This window comes from Heterodontus francisci, chromosome 26 (assembly GCF_036365525.1).
Source record: "Heterodontus francisci isolate sHetFra1 chromosome 26, sHetFra1.hap1, whole genome shotgun sequence".
NCBI classification, from domain to species: domain Eukaryota; kingdom Metazoa; phylum Chordata; class Chondrichthyes; order Heterodontiformes; family Heterodontidae; genus Heterodontus; species Heterodontus francisci.
In genome coordinates this window covers 22,814,768-22,833,239 of record NC_090396.1, presented here as the reverse complement: position 1 = coordinate 22,833,239, position 18,472 = coordinate 22,814,768, and the positions used below count along the sequence as shown (strand labels likewise).

The 18,472-nt window shown below is 43.3% G+C and overlaps 1 protein-coding gene across 9 annotated transcripts in view; it reads right to left on the bottom strand.

Moving 5' to 3' along the window:
* Positions 1 to 18,472, bottom strand: part of cacna1g (calcium channel, voltage-dependent, T type, alpha 1G subunit) — a 685,429-nt gene that overhangs the window by 253,702 nt on the left and 413,255 nt on the right. For all 9 annotated transcript variants that reach the window (XM_068057908.1, XM_068057913.1, XM_068057914.1 and 6 more), the window contains one exon: positions 12,250 to 12,629. In XM_068057908.1, the coding sequence (XP_067914009.1) occupies positions 12,250 to 12,629 (380 nt within the window). The remainder of the gene's footprint in view (positions 1 to 12,249; positions 12,630 to 18,472) is intronic.

Here is an 18,472-nt window from a genome sequence, read left to right as displayed (position 1 = left end):
TGCTGCAATTGTACAGAGCCTTGGTGAGAACACACCTGGAGTATTGTTTTGGTCTCCTCACCTAAGAAAGGATATACTTGCCATAGAGGGAGTGCAACAAAGGTTCACCAGACTGATTCCTGGGATGGTGGGATTGTCCAATGAGGAGAGATTGAGGAGACTGGGCCTGTATTCTCTAGAGTTTAGAAGAATGAGAGGTGATCTCATTGAAGCAAACAAAATTCTTACAGGGCTCAACAGGGTTGATGCAAGAATATGTTTCCCATGGCTGGGGTGTTCTAGAACCAGGGGACACAGTCTCAGAATAAGAGGTAGGCCTTTTAGGACTGAGATGAGGGGGAATTTCTTCATTCAGAGGGTGGTGAGTTTTTGAAATTCTCTACCCCAGAGGGTTTTGGAGGCTCAGTCATTGAGTATGTTCTAGACCAAGATTGATGGATTTCCAGATATTAAAGATATCAAGGGATATGTGGTTGGTGTGGGAAAATGCCGTTGAGGTAGATGATCAGCCATGATCTAGTTGAATGGTGGAGTAGGCTCAAGGGGCTGAATGGCCTGCTCCTGTTTCTGTTACCTATGTTTCTATGGTTCTGCTACACTCCATGCATGTCACTGCCTGAAGCGTTTTCCTGACATTTGAGAAAATGCTGTATAATTACAAGCACTTTTTAAAACGTTAAACTAATGGCAATGCCCAATTATCTGGAGCTTTTCATTATTCACAAATTTTCTTCAATTGGAAGTAAGTCAAATACAAACCAATCATTCAGGATTTACGTAAATATACCTATATTTAGTCGGGCAGAATCTGATTTATAACTAGAGGCACATAGAGATCACTGACATTTTCTACAAGGAATCTCTTCGTTAAGGCCGTCTGAAATATCAAGATTAAAATACCTTTGAAGGCTTATGTTCCAACAATATGTGCTGGTGCCATCAGCTAAGGGAAGTTCCGTGTTGGAGTTACTGAGCCTGACAGTTACATGGAAGCTGCAGGCCTCCTGAGATCTGGGGTAACAGGGAAATGCAGTTTGTAAATAACTTCCCTATAGAACCTCCGATGCTTACAGCACAAAACAAGGCCCTTCGGCCCATCATGCCAGCATCTTGCTGGAGCAATTCAAAACTAGTCACTGTTGCAACGTGGGAAATGTGGCAGCCAATTTGCAAGGTCCCACAAACAGCTTTGTTAGAACCTACCTCGAGCAAAGGCTGGTGGAGGTACTCTTGAAATCATAGGGAGTTGGGGCTTATATATGAGAGCAGTCTAAAATTCGACAGCTGGAATAATCTAAAATAAGACTTGAAAAGAGACAAAAATGTAACAATTACACTGAGGGTTGTGCGACAGTTCAGCAGAATATTCTTCCCCTTTTATTGTCACAGGTCAGCTGTATCTTTTGTTAATTTATTTTAGCTTTCCCTGACTTAATTCTACTCCCAGAGTCCCTACCGTCATGGAATGAAAAAAATTGTTGTTCCTGGACTATCTGTTAAATTCACATAATTATTTCTACATGACTGTGAGAATTTTTTTGCATCTCTTTCTCTTGGGTTAAAAATATGAATGGCATGTCAAATGGAGTTCCAGGATGTGCTTGTTAGAAGTGGGGACCTGCTGAGGTCTGGCATTCATCAAAGCTGACTTGTTCTTTTCCAAAGAGAGAGAAAACAATTTGGATAAAAGTCACATCAAATCCTATCTCGCTGTTTCCACCGAACACTTCAAAAAGCACTCGCGTGTTACAAAAGAATCCTGGCTGCAGATAAGAAATCCGAGGCAGTTTTAAAAGGACCTTGCTCTCGCAGAGTTATCCATTTCAATGAGTGGCCGCTGTGTCTTGTGTGGCAGAACAGAACTGATATTCACTGCCAGCGTTTCATCCGGCTGTCAGTGTGCGGAGCAATCGGAACGCCCGCCTGATGTCGCCAGTCGACCCAGTTTGAGGAATGCCTCACTCGTGTTCTGTTGACTCACCATACTGGAAGGTAGCTTCCTGTTTTGGCAGGATGGAAGAGCTACGGGGAAGCCACACAGCAGAGGCCTGGAGTTAAAGAGGAAGGCTGGGCGGTGGGTGTGGGTATGGGTATGGGGTGGGGGGAGGATGGCGGGAAGGTGACATGGAGCATTTATAAAGGAGCGGAGGACTTTGGACAAGAAGCAGGTAGAGCACATGGACGAAAGCTGAAGCCACAATTTGCTAAACACCATTGATATTTAACGTTGCAAGACCTGCTTGCAGCCATTCTTTGAAATGACGCTGGTCATGGCTGTTCCCCAGCAGAATAAAGCAAACCAAGCACTGGAGTTTATTTCTAGAGGAATGGAATTGAAAGGCCGAGAAGTTGTGTTAAGCTTGAGGGAAATAAATGTGCAGGGCTACAGGGCGAGAGTGGGGGAATGGGACTGATGGAATTGCTCGACAGAGAGCCGTCATGGACTTGATGGGCTGAAGATGCCTCCATCAGTGCAATAATGACTCTATGACTTAGATAGAATCTTGGTTAGACAACACTTGGAGTACTGCGCATAGTTCTGATCTCCAGATAACAGAAAGTGTATAGAGTGTTGGTGAAGGTGCAAAAAAGATTTACATGGATGGTACCTGAATTGAGATGTTAGAACTCTCAGAAAAGGCTGAACAAGCTGGGGCTCTTTCCCTGAGAAAAGAGAAGGTTGAGTGGGTGACCTAACAGAGTTTCTTTAGATTATGATAGGTATGACAGAGTAGACACAAAGAAAATACTTCCACTTGTGGAGGGGGTGGGGAGGGGGGGGGGGGGAGCAGCCCAAAAGAAGAGGCCTTAAATATAAGATAGTCACAAAAAAAAAATCCAAAAGGGAAATCAGGAGAAACACTTTTACCCGCAGACTGTCAGATTGTGGAACTTGCTACCGCAAGGATTAGTGGAGTGAAATAGTATAGATGCATTTAAGGGGAAACTAGATAAACATAAGAGTTAAACAAGCAATAGAAGGATATGCAGAGAGGGTTAGAAAAATAGGGTAGGAGGGAGTTGGTCTGCAACACAAACAGCTGCATGGACTAAATGGCATGCTTTGGTGCTATACATTCTGTGTAATTCTATCAAACAATAAGTTATCATTTCACTCGAAGTGTACAGGTTTTTTTGCTGAGGAAGGTACAGCTGTGTTATTGAGGAAGGGTACAGCTGTGTTATTGAGGAAGGGTACAGGTATGTTGTTGAGGAAGGGTACAGGTTAGTTGTTGAGGAAGGGTAGAGGTGGGTTATTGAGGAAGGATGCAGGTGTGTAGTTGAGGAAGGATACAGGTGTGTAGTTGAGGAAGGATACAGGTGTGTAGTTGAGGAAGGGTACAGGCTTGCAGTTGAGGAATGATACAGGTGTGTAGTTGATGAACGATACAGGTATGTAGTTGAGGAAGGATACAGGTTTGTAGTTGAGGAAGGATACAGGTGTGTAGTTGAGGAAGGATACAGGTTTGTAGTTGAGGAAGGATACAGGTGTGTAGTTGAGGAAGGATATAGGTGTGTTGTTGAGGAAGGGTACAGGTGTGTAGTTGAGGAAGGATACAGGTGTGTTGTTGAGGAAGGATACAGGTTTGTAGTTGAGGAAGGATACAGGTGTGTAGTTGAGGAAGGGTACAGGCTTGCAGTTGAGGAAGGATACAGGTGTGTAGTTGAGGAAGGATGCAGGTGTGTAGTTGAGGAAGGATACAGGTGTGTTGTTGAGGAAGGATACAGGTGTGTTGTTGATGAACGATACAGGTATGTTGTTGATGAACGATACAGGTATGTAGTTGAGGAAGGATACAGGTTTGTAGTTGAGGAAGGATACAGGTGTGTTGTTGATGAACGATACAGGTATGTTGTTGATGAACGATACAGGTTTGTAGTTGAGGAAGGATACAGGCGTGCAGTTGAGGAAGGATACAGGTTTGTAGTTGAGGAAGGCTACAGGTGTGCAGTTGAGGAAGGATACAGGTTTGTAGTTGAGGAAGGCTACAGGTATGTAGTTGAGGAAGGATACAGGTTTGTAGTTGAGGAAGGATACAGGCGTGCAGTTGAGGAAGGATACAGGTGTGTAGTTGAGGAAGGATACAGGTTTGTAGTTGAGGAAGGATACAGGCGTGCAGTTGAGGAAGGATACAGGTATGTAGTTGAGGAAGGATACAGGTTTGTAGTTGAGGAAGGATACAGGTTTGTAGTTGAGGAAGGCTACAGGTGTGTTGTTGAGGAAGGGTACAGGTTTGTAGTTGAGGAAGGATACAGGTGTGTTGTTGAGGAAGGATACAGGTTTGTAGTTGAGGAAGGATACAGGTGTGTAGTTGAGGAAGGATACAGGTGTGTTGTTGAGGAAGGATACAGGTTTGTAGTTGCAGAAGGATACAGGTTTGTAGTTGAGGAAGGATACAGGTGTGTCGTTGAGGAAGGATACAGGTTTGAAGTTGAGGAAGGATACGGGTGTCTAGTTGAGGAAGGATACAGGTTTGTAGTTGAAGGATACGGGTGTGTAGTTGAGGAAGGATACAGGTGTGTAGTTGAGGAAGGATACAGGCGGGTTGTTGAGGAAGGATACAGGTGTGTAGTTGAGGAAGGATACAGGTGTGTTGTTGAGGAAGGATACAGGTGTGTAGTTGAGGAAGGATACAGGTGTGTTGTTGAGGAAGGTTACAGGTGTGTAGTTGAGGAAGGATACAGGCGTGTTGTTGAGGAAGGATACAGGTGTGTATTTGTGGAAGGATCCAGGTGTGTTGTTGAGGAAGGATACAGGTTTGTAGTTGAGGAAGGATACGGGTGTGTAGTTGAGGAAGGATACAGGTGTGTAGTTGAGGAAGGTTACAGGTGTGTAGTTGAGGTAGGAAACAGGCGTGTTGTTGAGGAAGGATACAGGTGTGTAGTTGAGGAAGGATACAGGTGTGTTGTTGAGGAAGGATACAGGTGTGTTGTTGAGGAAGGATACAGGTGTGTAGTTGTGGAAGGATGTAGGTGTGTAGTTGAGGTAGGATACAGGTGTGTTGTTGAGGAAGGATACAGGTGTGTAGTTGAGGAAGGGTACAGGCTTGCAGTTGAGGAATGATACAGGTTTGTAGTTGAGGAAGGGTACAGGCTTGCAGTTGAGGAATGATACAGGTTTGTAGTTGAGGATGGATACGGGTGTGTAGTTGAGGAAGGATACAGGTTTTTAGTTGAGGAAGGATACAGGTGTGTAGTTGAGGAAGGATACAGGTTTGTAGTTGAGGAAGGGTACAGGCTTGCAGTTGAGGAATGATACAGGTTTGTAGTTGAGGAAGGGTGCAGGTGTGCAGTTGAGGAAGGATACAGGTTTGTAGTTGAGGAAGGATACGGGTGTGTAGTTGAGGAAGGATACAGGTGTGTAGTTGAGGTAGGAAACAGGCGTGTTGTTGAGGAAGGATACAGGTGTGTAGTTGAGGAAGGATACAGGTGTGTTGTTGAGGAAGGATACAGGTGTGTTGTTGAGGAAGGATACAGGTGTGTAGTTGTGGAAGGATGTAGGTGTGTAGTTGAGGAAGGATACAGGTGTGTTGTTGAGGAAGGATGCAGGTGTGTAGTTGAGGAAGGGTACAGGCTTGCAGTTGAGGAATGATACAGGTTTGTAGTTGAGGAAGGGTACAGGCTTGCAGTTGAGGAATGATACAGGTTTGTAGTTGAGGATGGATACGGGTGTGTAGTTGAGGAAGGATACAGGTTTTTAGTTGAGGAAGGATACAGGTGTGTAGTTGAGGAAGGATACAGGTTTGTAGTTGAGGAAGGGTACAGGCTTGCAGTTGAGGAATGATACAGGTTTGTAGTTGAGGAAGGGTACAGGTGTGCAGTTGAGGAAGGATACAGGTTTTTAGTTGAGGAAGGATACAGGTGTGTAGTTGAGGAAGGATACAGGTTTGTAGTTGAGGAAGGATACAGGTGTGTAGTTGAGGAAGGATACAGGCGTGTAGTTGAGGAAGGATACAGGTGTGTTGTAGAGGAAGGGTACAGGCGTGTAGTTGAGGAAGGATACAGGTGTGTTGTTGAGGAAGGATACAGGTGTGTAGTTGAGGAAGGATACAGGCGTGTAGTTGAGGAAGGATATAGGTGTGTTGTTGTGGAAAGGTACAGGTGTGTAGTTGAGGAAGGATACAGGTGCGTTGTTGAGGAAGGATGCAGGTGTGTAGTTGAGGAAGGATACGTGTGTGTCGTTGAGGAAGAATACAGGTGTGTTGTTGAGGAAGGATGCAGGTGTGTAGTTGAGGAAGGATACAGGTGTGTAGTTGAGGAAGGATACAGGTGTGTAGTTGAGGAAGAATACAGGTGTGTTGTTGAGGAAGGATACAGGTGTGTAGTTCAAGAAGGGTACAGACTTGCAGTTGAGGAGGGATACAGGTTTGTAGTTGAAGGATAAAGGTGTGTAATTGAGGAAGGATACAGGTGTGTAGTTGAGGAAGGGTACAGCTGTGTAGTCGACAAGGATACAGGTGTGTTGCTGAGGAAGGATACAGGTGTGTAGTTGAGGAAGGATACAGGTGTGTAGTTGAGGAAGGATACAGGTGTGTAGTTGAGGAAGGGTACAGGTGTTTTGTTGAGTAAGGATGTAGGTGTGCTGTTGAGGAAAGTTACACGTGTGTAGTTGAGGAAGGATATAGGTGTGTTGTTGAGGAAGGGTACAGGTGTGTAGTTGCGGAAGGATACAGGTGTGTTGTTGAGGAAGGATGCAGGTGTGTAGTTGAGGAAGGATACAGGTGTGTAGTTGAGCAAGAATACAGGTGTGTTGTTGAGGAAGGATACAGGTGTGTAGTTGAAGAAGGGTACAGGCTTGCAGTTGAGGAAGGATACAGGTTTGTAGTTGAAGGATAAAGGTGTGTAATTGAGGAAGGATACAGGTGTGTAGTTGAGGAAGGGTACAGCTGTGTAGTCGACAAGGATACAGGTGTGTTGCTGAGGAAGGATACAGGTGTGTAGTTGAGGAAGGATACAGGTGTGTAGTTGAGGAAGGGTACAGGTGTTTCGTTGAGTAAGGTTGTAGGTGTGCTGTTGAGGAAAGTTACACGTGTGTAGTTGAGGAAGGAAAAGGTGTGTAGTTGAGGAAGGATACAAGTATGTAGTTGAAGGATAAAGGTGTGTAGTTGAGGAATGGTACAGGTGTGTAGTTGAGGAATGGCACAGGTGTTGTTGAGGAATGGTACAGGTGTGTAGTTGAGGAATGGCACAGGTGTTGTTGAGGAATGGTACAGGTGTGTAGTTGAGGAAGGATATAGGTGTGTAACTGAGAAAGGTTACAGGAGTGTTGTTGAGTAAGTCTACAGGTGTGTAGTTGAGGAAGTTTACACTTGTGTTGAACATGACTGACTTGGATGAAAACAAATACAATGAAGCCAGAAATGAGAAATAAACGAGGGCCTTATGGACAGGTATCTTTGACACGGTGTCACTCTTTAATTTGCAGCATAGGCACTCATGGTGCTCAACAACAGACCTTACATTGATTGGGCATCACACTTATATAATGAACACCATTTTCTGATGAAGCTGATCTATCGGTTTAGGTCCATTCTAATTCGAGTACATCATTCGGAGCAGCTGAAGAGATTTATTTGTCATCTCTGGCCTTATCTTAGGGACTGTTAATAGCTTGGCTGCAACCTCTTCACATTTCACTTTCCCTTTCTGATACAATGGCTAAATTTACACAGTGACACACACTACAAAGGCCTCTATTAAAATGTCACAGTCATCAGTTTGCAGTCTGGGGCAGCTACTGACATTGACGCTGTTCAGTGATTTGTGCACCAAAGAAGATGCTTGGATTCTCTTGTGTGACTTTAACAGGCCGAACACCAAAGTGAGCATGATGTGGCCCTGAAGCTTATCTTGCCCCTTTAATCACCTACCTCACCTGAGCTGAGGCACGACACTGCCTGATCAGTAGTTAATTCTGGGAGGTAAGGAAACACGTTAGTCAGTCTCTGCAGCATATAAAAGCTTCATTTGAAGGGTTTATACATATATTGAGAGTAAATGCACCTCTTGTAAAATGACAGGCAAAATGCCCAGCGCATTTCCTACAATACAAGAACTACTCTTCAAAAGTAAACCCATTGCCTTCCCACAGATATTAACCTTGGCTCAGTGGTCGCAATCTTGCCTCTGAGTCAGAAGATCATGTGTTTGTGAGCACAAAATAGGTTGATCCTCCAAGTCTGCTGCCGGAGTACCTGCATTACAACACCTTCAATTGAGCAAGAGTACAGGTGTGTTGTTCCTCATTACAATTCCTTCAATCATAAGGTCAGAAGTGGAGATGTTCGCTGATGATTGCACAATGTTCAGCCCCATTCGCGACTCCTCAGATACTGAAGCAGTCCGTGTAGAAATGCAGCAAGACCTGGACAATATCCAGGCTTGGGCTGATAAGTGGCAAGTAACATTCACACACACAAGTGCCAGGCAATGACCATCTCCAACAAGAGAAAATCTAACCATCTCCCCTTGACATTTAATCGCATTACGATCGCTGAATCCCCCACTATCAACATCCTGGGGGTTACCATTGACCAGAAACTGAACTGGAGTAGCCATATAAATACCATGGCTACAAGAGCAGGTCAGAGGCTCAGAATCCTGCTGTGAGTAACTCACCTCCTGACTCCCCAAAGCCTGTTCACCATCTACAAGGCACAGGTGAGGAATGTGATGAAACTCTCCACTTGCCTGGATGGGTGCAGCTCCAACAATACTCAAGAAGCTCAATACCATCCAGGACAAAGCAGCCCACTTGATTGGCATTCCATCCACAAACATTCACTCCCTCCACCACCGATGCACAGTGGCAGCAGTGTGTACCATCTACAAGATGCACCCCGGCTCCTTAGACAGCACCTTTCAAACCCACGACTTCTACCAACTCGAAGCACAAGGGTAGCAGATGCATGGGAACACCACCACCTGCAAGTTCCTGTCCAAGTCACACACCATCCTGACTTGGAACTATATCGCCATTCCTTCACTGTCGCTGGGTCAAAATCCTGGAACTCCCTTCCTAACAACACTATGGGTGTACCTATCCCACACGGACTGCAGCAGTTCAAGAAGGCATTTCTTCACCACCTTCTCAAGGTCAATTAGGGATGGGCAATAAATGCTGGCCAAGCCAGTGACACCCACATTCCTGGAATGAATAAAAAAAAACACAAACTACACTTCAATATTACTTCATTGGCTGTAAAGTGCTTTGGGACATACTGAGGTTGTGCAAAGCGCTATAGAAATACAAGTTCTTCCTTTCTTTTCTTTTTAGGAGCACTTCCTATCCAAACCCCATTACTAATTTCAACTTGACTTTTTGAGTAGGATTGCCAACCTTCCAGATTTGCCCTGAAGCCTCCAAGGATTAAAGGTTGATCTCCTGAACACTGCTGCGAAAAACCCCGGGGAAAAGTTATTGGATCATTAGAAAAATTATGGAGTAGAATTTCAACCTGTTTTCAACAACAGCTCGCATTTATATAGTGCCTTGAACATGGTAAAATGCCCCAAGGTGCTTCACAGGAATATTATCAAGCAAAATTAACACAGAGTCACAAAAAGAGATTTTGGAACCGATGACCAAAAGCTTGGTAGGTTTTAACAAGTATCTTAAAGGAGGAGAAAGTGGAGAAGTAGAGAGGTTTAGAGAGGGAATTGCTGAGTTTAGGGTCTAGGTAACTGAGAACACAGTCACCAATGGCAGGATGATTTAAATAGGTCAGAATTGGAGAAGTACAGAGATCTTGGAGGGTTATAGGGCTGGAGGAGGGTACGGAGATAGTGGGAGTCGGGACCATAGAGGGATTTGAAAACAATTATGAGAATTTTAAAGTTGAGGAGTTGCCGATCAGGAGCTGATGTAGGTCAGTGAACACAGGGGTGATGGGTAAATGGGACTTGGTGCGAGTTAGGATACAGGCAACCGAGTTTTGGATGAGCGTGTGTTTATGGAGGGTGAAAGATAGGAGGCTGGCCAGGACTGCATTGGAATAAACAAGTCTAGAGGCAATAAGGGCATGGATGAGGATGTCAACAGCAGATGAGCTGAGGCAGGGGTGGAGTTGGGCAATGTTATGGAAATAGGCAGTCTTAGTGATAGTGCGAATATATGGTCAGAACCTCATCTTGCTAGTAATAGCACAATCTGGAATTGGTATATAGGATCGGGGAATTCTGAACGCTCAAAGCCACCTATGGTTATGTTTTTGCGATCTTTTATGCTGTTTTGAAATGCAATTTTCCTGAATCAGGCTCTGCCTACAAAACGGGCCATGTTGGCAGGTCAAAATTGTGAGATTCTGCTAATTGCGCTGGTTTCATATTGAGCTAATTTTTGGTGTTGACAGGCACTAGTAGACGCGGTTTGAAAGTTTTTCATATGGAAAGGTATTTAATTTACAAAGAAACTGACCAGTGTACACCAGTGAAACTACTGAATGGTTCAGTAGAATATTTTAAAGACATTTTCTGTGATGTTGAATCAGGGTACTCACAGGTGGAGGCCTGGGCACCCAGATTAAAAATGTTTATTTTTCTGCTAAACCCATTTTCAGTGGTATTAATAAAACTGCATCAGGTTACCACTCTTAAATACATCAAGGAACATGTTTTAATGGAAAGAGAAATCCAGTCCATTACGTTTATTTGACCCCTTTCCCCCCCGCACTGAAAAACTTACCTCCTCCTCCCTTCCCACCAGTGTGATGCCGTGTTTCCTTGGACGGGGATCTAAAGGCTTGGGAGTGCCGGCCGCCGCACCAAGGATCGTGGCAGGCACTCAAGATCGCAGGTAAGTCTTTGTAAATTTATTAATTTCATTCATTTGAATATTTAAATTGAGGTCCCGTTACCCAGTGGCAGGGGGGCTGCCACAGAGCCTCGCTGTGGCCGGGAGGATCGGGCTGGGCCCTCCCACCGTCGAGGTCTGTGACGAGCCTCATCCGGAGCCATCTTCAAGCCACCCCCCCGCCACAGAAACTGATGCCTGGCGGGGAACAACATCTAGCCCAATATGATCAGGATAATGATTCACATTGTTAAAATTACAGAGCTGACCTCTAGGCTACTGTACTGCTTTATGAAAGCAGGATTGGAAAACTGGGGCCAGGATTAGAAATTAGAAGCCAAGTAGGCACAAAGCCGACTGCATCATTTGTATTCATGTGTGGACTGCATTCACACGTCCCCCGATTCACAAACAAAAGATAAAGCAAATCCACTCATCAATTTTCCAACAACTGCTTGAATTTATATAGCGTCTTTAATGTAATAAAAGATCCTGAGATGCTTCACAGTTGAGCAATTCGACAAAACACTGAGACCGAGCTAAAGAAGGAGACATTAGGACAATTGACCAAGCAGAGTCTTAAATTAGGAGAGAGAGATGGAGGTGCAGAGGTTTAAGTCATAGGTTTTTAATTCCTCAAAGACAGTGTCAGCGACACATTATTGTAGTTGGAAGTATTCACACTAAGAGCTGCTAATTTCCCACAGTTGACTGTCCTCGAATGCAGTGATTTCTGACTCAGTTCGAGTGCTCAAAGAGGAATCAGTGAGAGATGACCCCAAGGAAGTTGAGTGGTTTGTGTCTGCCTGGCACCAAGGTCAGCCTGACCACCTGATTGGTCCTCTATCAAACACACACTCCTCCTCCATTCTTGTGTTCCTTTACACAATTCCTAAATTGCCAACACCAAAAGCACAGCATTCTTTGCTTTTATGAGATGAAATTGTGAAAAATGGTTACTATAATCTTAAAACATTAAGAGGGTGAAATTGGGCATGGACAGGGATGTAAAACAGGCGGTACCATATTAGATGCTGATCATATTCAGTCCCACTGACTTCAGTAGAACTAAACAACAGTTGTGTCCTAGATAGGGTGGCAAAATGATTCCACCTGGCTTGATACTACAACCAGGTCTGACTAAGTCTCCTCTTAAAAGTGGAGATCTACTAAGTTACATCAAAAAGAGAATCTGGGTTTAAATTTTTAACAGTAGCTTGTCTCTTGCTGCATATACTGCTGCTCTGAGTCTTTTCTCTAAAGATGAAAATCAGTACGTGGGCACAAATGATGTTACTTGATGAAACACATTGTAACATTGTGCTCAATCTATCACAGGCAATGAATTTCCAGGGCTTAGCACTAACATAGAATGGCAAATTTACTCTTGCTTACTTTAAATACATTGGAAAGATAAATGCATTACAAGGTTATAGAAACAACATATTCTGCCTCACCTGTTCGTGGTATTCAATCCCCATGCTAAGCGTGTTGATGAGAATAGCAATCATAATTCCGCGACCAAAATACTTGCTGTCGACAATTTTGCGGCAGGTGTCACAGACTGGATTCCAAAGCGCCCAGCATTTGTTTGCTGTCTTTACTCTTGGTTGGCTGCGCTGAGGGTCTCTCTGGTCATTGTAGTGGGCGTCCTGGGTGAACTCGTACACTCCCTCACTGTCTGAATCCAACGTCTCGTTATCTGTCACCTCGGACTCATTGCTCCTGATGCAGATGGGGCAGCTTTGCGGATCACAGTTCAGAATGTCAGCTGTTCCACTGGGAGAGCCGTAGGGCAAGCAGTGACCAGACAGCTTGCAGGAACCTTTACAAGGGCCTGCCAGGGGGCAATCACATTTGGATGTTTATTGTTTTTAAAAAAAGTTGTATAAAACAAAAATACTGAAGATGCTGGAAATAAAATAAAAACAGATAATGTTGGAAATACTCAGCAATTCAGGCAGCATTTGTAGAGAGAAAGTGAGTTAACATTACAGGTCGATGAGCTTTCATCAGAGCCAGAAGATGTTGAATTTACCTGACCTGCTGATTGTTTCCAATATTTTCTGTTTTTAATTGGGGTCGTATAAATCTGGATAAACAGACACCAAGTTATATTCTTTTCCATTTATTAGCACTGACAGTATTTCTGATCAAAGTACCATATCTGAAGTGCTAACTGAGGGATGTAACAGTTTCCTATTATGCAAGACTTCCCTTTATACTGAATAACAGCTCTGCTTTGCCTAGTCTCATTGAATAAAGCAGCACAGTTTACTGGGTTAATCATTTTTATGTAAAAGACATGTTTTTCTAAACAGTTTGCTCTTTCTATCGAGATAAATTTGATGATTGAATGATGGGTTGTGATATTTTGCTTTTGAATCCAGATAACCCATAACTGCTTTGCTAAAAATTATCCTTGAATTTGGATAGCCTTAACCTGCAGCAAATCTTAGTTCAAAGATAATTTGTAGCAAAGCAGTTATGGGACTAACTGGATTCAACAACAGAATATTGGTCTAAAGGCAGGGAATATTAAAGGCCTGTAATAACTCTTGGGCCCAATTTCAGCTTCACCACCAGCTGAACAATTGTCTCATGGTTTCAAGTCAATCTTTTTGAACTAAACTCTTGTCCATGTTGCGATCAAAAGTAAATCCATGAGTCTTGGTGCTCTTCTCTTTCTTTGTAAAATACAGGTTGCGATAGACCACAATGCTAATTCAGAACACCTCAGAATCAAGAGGGGAAGGACCTTCATGAAGATAGTCTGTGTGTCTATCACCTGTGGGACTATAGTTTATATCACTATGCTCTATGTGACTATGGCCTGTGGGACTATGTCCTGTGGTATTATAGTTTGTATCACTATGGTCTGTGGGACTGTACTCTCTGTGGGACTATAGTTTATACCACAATGGTCTGTGAGACTATGGCCTGCGGGATGATGCTCTTTGGGACTATGGCTGTAGGTCTATGGTCTGTGGGTTTGTACTCTGTGGGACTAAAGTTTATACCACTATGGTCTGTGGGACTCCAGTTGGTGGGACTATGGGGTCTGTGGGACTATGGCCTGTGTTAAATGTGACTCCTTTCCAGAAGCGATGATTTTTCCTTCTTTGACAAATCTAGTCCCTGCATTTTGCAGGAAACTGAAAGGCCCTCTCTATCATTTATATTGCTGGTCACTGAACATCCCAACTGGTACGAGGTGTTAGAGATGAAAATCTACCCCACCCAGTTAGGCATACCTCTACCCGTAAAGGCTGGTGTGAGGGTACCATCAGGTGAGCAAAGTCTGCATCCCTCTGTGCACCTCCCCTTTTTCCTCCCATAAAACTTAAATTAAGGGGAATTCTCATGAGGAAACCCGCTGTGATATACTGTAAACATTTTGAAAAATGGGAGTGAAAAGAATTGGCATAAAACCACCAGAGCAACTAAGGATTGACAAGGAAAAAAGGAACAAAAATGATCAAATATCTTGGTAAAACTGCCTCCTAGGACACCAAATTAGTCTGCTTATAGGCCTCTTTAAATACATTTTTGTATGTAACTTAGCCCGAACACCATCATAACATGGAGGCCATTATGGCTGAATGTTGTTATTTCAGCAACTTAATTATAGGGGTTTTAAACAAAAAGATTGTATGTTTCCCATTGTTGGAAGGATATGCTGATAGAGTTAGATGAATTAAAGTGGGAGGAAACTCGTGTGGCGCATAAACACCGGCATAGATCAGTAGGGCCCAATGGCCTATTTCTGTGAAGTAAGTACTCTGTAATTCCATGTAAGTATTCTGCACATGGTTTATGTGGGTGTATTTTTGATTAAGTGCTTTACTTTGCTCCAAGAAACTGCATGGGTGTTTTAGTGACATCGTTTGGTGCCTCACTTAACAACTGCAACTGGAGAACTGACAAGGCATTTCCAGAGCTTCTTGAAGACCTAACTGAAAATTTAGTTGAAAAAGCCCACACATTTTTGTGCTTTGTTTCTGGTTCCACAAATAATGTCATTACTAAGAAATGAAAAGAATAACAGAGTATATACATCTTAGCTACACCATTTTCAGTACCACAGCGACATAGATGTTCCTGCATCACTGTCCTTCATGTTACATGTCCAACACGTCTACCTCTTCACTCACTCTGATATATGACACACTTGCCAATGTCTTTAGAAGGCCATCATGATGGAAGTATGTGGAAAGCCACACTCTACACAAGCACATAAATAATATGACCCAAGTGTACCCTACCCAGTCTCTGGTCCAACCCAGTAGGAACTTTTCTTTTTAATTCATGCATAGGTTGTGGGCACCATTGGCAAGGCCAGCATTCATTGCCCTGCCCTAACTCTGCCAGACTGAGTTATGGACTGTACAATCTTAGAGTGCAAAAAATATTCATTTGTGCAATCTATGACTTCATCCGAGCCCTTTGGTTGCTCTTCAGTTGCCATTCAATACATAATTAAACTATTAATTCAGGTCAATTTTAGTTATTACGAAATACTTAATTGTGGACTCAAAATTACAATGTACTGTTGATTCATCTTAGTATTAATTCCAATGTGAATAGAACTAATTACTAACAGATGAACGGCTGTGCTAAGCAATTGAGGACAACCAGGCTACCATGAAGGATGAACTCTACAGGTCAAGTACTTTAATTGCAATTGCAGAGCTCATTGTTATTATTTGTACTGAGGAGGTTCATTGTTACTGTTTAACTGGAAATGAATAGCAGTTCAGAAATCAACAATATGTTCACTGAATTCTGTATCAGCTTTAGATCTCTTCATGCAACTTAGAACTTGCATTGTCAAAACGTATGAATCCGGACGGCCTGATTCCTTAGTCAGGAGTGGTGTTCACAGGCATCACTGGTTGGGAAAATGAGGGCTTGCATAGTTAGATATTTTTGCTCTTTTCAAGTTAATGAACAATAAATCAAGCTTTGCGGGTCCAGAATTTCTTCATCAGTGCTGCCTTTGAGCACCACTCCACCTATTATCTTGGGAGCTACTGAACTGACTCCAGCTGGGGAAGGGCTCCCAAGTACAGCACAGTTCTAATGATTAAGCTGTATATTTGCTAACACATACCATTACACTAAATTGCCATAGCGTGCAAACTAACCCCATCTGAATGAGTGTATAAGACATTATTATTCATGGGCCTCGCCATCAGGTCACCATCAAAACATCAAACAAGAAGGGGTGAGGACTAGCTTCAATATTCCCTCCCCACCCTCCCCATTTCAGCAGCTGTTTCTGTTCAAACAGTGAGGGCTGCTGACGTCACCTGTGGGACAGGCACAGAGGTGCTACTGAGCCTAATGGGACAAAGAAGCTTGATGAAAGCACAAAGAGCTGAAAATGAGCAGCTCACCGTGGTACCCTGAAGCTAACGGAGAAAAAAACTGCACCTTGTCTGAATCAGTTTGAAGGATGTAATGAACACTCATGACCAGAAATTTATGGGGCGGGGTGGAGGGGTGGGGGTGGGAGGCGCTGTGGTGGGGGGTGTGGGGAAGAGGGGAGAAATGGGGTACAATCTGGAAAGGGATGGAGGGCTGTGTAATTTGGCAAAACCGATTTTCAATCCACATGAGAAGTGCCACAAGCACTAACACTGACCCCCACCCCCATTCCAAACATTAACGCTGTGACCGCCCCCACCATTCCAAACAACAACACTGAGTGACCCCCCCATTCCAAACATTAACACTGAGTGACCCCCCATTTCAAACAATAACACTGAGTGACCCCCCCATTCCAAACATTAACACTGAGTGACCCCCCCATTCCAAACAATAACACAGAGTGACCCCCCCATTCCAAACAATAAATTGAGTGACCCCCACCATTCCAAACAATAACAAAGTCCCCCCCATTCCAAACAAAAACAGAGTGACCCACCCATTCCAAACATTAACACTGAGTGACCCCCCCATTCCAAACAATAAATTGAGTGACCCCCACCATTCCAAACAATAACAGAGTGACCCCCCCATTCCAAACAATAACAGAGTGACCAACCCATTCCAAACATTAATACTGAGTGACCCCCCCATTCCAAACATTAACACTGAGTGACCCCCCATTCCAAACAATAACAGAGTGACCCCCCCATTCCAAACAATAAATTGAGTGACCCCCACCATTCCAAACAATAACAGAGTGACCCCCCCATTCCAAACAATAACAGAGTGACCCACCCATTCCAAACATTAATACTGAGTGACTCCTCCATTTCAAACATTAACACTGAGTGACTCCCCCATTCCAAACATTAACACTGAGTGACTCCTCCATTCCAAACATTAACACTGAGTGACTCCTCCATTCCAAACATGAACACTGAGTGACTCCTCCATTCCAAACATTAACACTGAGTGACTCCTCCATTCCAAACATTAACACTGAGTGACTCCTCCATTTCAAACATTAACACTGAGTGACTCCTCCATTTCAAACATTAACACAGAATGACTCCCCCATTCCAAACATTAATACTGAGTGACTCCTCCATTCCAAACATTAACACTGAGTGACGTCTCCATTCCAAACATTAATACTGAGTGACTCCTCCATTCCAAACATTAACACTGAGTGACTCCTCCATTCCAAACATTAACACTGAGTGACTCCTCCATTTCAAACATTAACACTGAGTGACTCCTCCATTCCAAACATTAATACTGAGTGACTTCTCCATTCCAAACATTAATACTGAGTGACTCCTCCATTCCAAACATTAACACTGAGTGACTCCTCCATTCCAAACATTAACACTGAGTGACTCCTCCATTCCAAACATTAACACTGAGTGACTCCTCCATTTCAAACATTAACACTGAGTGACTCCTCCATTCCAAACATTAACACTGAGTGACTCCTCCATTCCAAACATTAACACTGAGTGACTCCTCCATTCCAAACATTAACACTGAGTGACTCCTCCATTTCAAACATTAACACTGATTGACTCCTCCATTCCAAACATTAACACTGAGTGACTCCTCCATTCCAAACATTAACACTGAGTGACTCCTCCATTTCAAACATTAACACTGAGTGACTTCTCCATTCCAAATATTAATACTGAGTGACTCCTCCATTTCAAACATTAATACTGAGTGACTTCTCCATTCCAAATATTAACACTGAGTGACTCCTCCATTCCAAACATTAATACTGAGTGACTTCTCCATTCCAAATATTAATACTGAGTGACTCCTCCATTTCAAACATTAACACTGAGTGACTCCTCCATTCCAAACATTAACACTGAGTGACTCCTCCATTCCAAACATTAACACTGAGTGACTCCTCCATTCCAAACATTAATACTGAGTGACTCCTCCATTCCAAACATTAACACTGAGTGACACTCCATTTCAAACATTAATACTGAGTGACTCCTCCATTTCAAACATTAACACTGAGTGACTCCTCCATTCCAAACATTAACACTGAGTGACTCCTCCATTCCTAACATTAATACTGAGTGACTCCTCCATTCCAAACATTAACACTGAGTGACACTCCATTTCAAACATTAATACTGAGTGACTCCTCCATTCCAAACATGAACACTGAGTGACTCCTCCATTTCAAACATTAACACTGAGTGACTTCTCCATTCCAAATATTAATACTGAGTGACT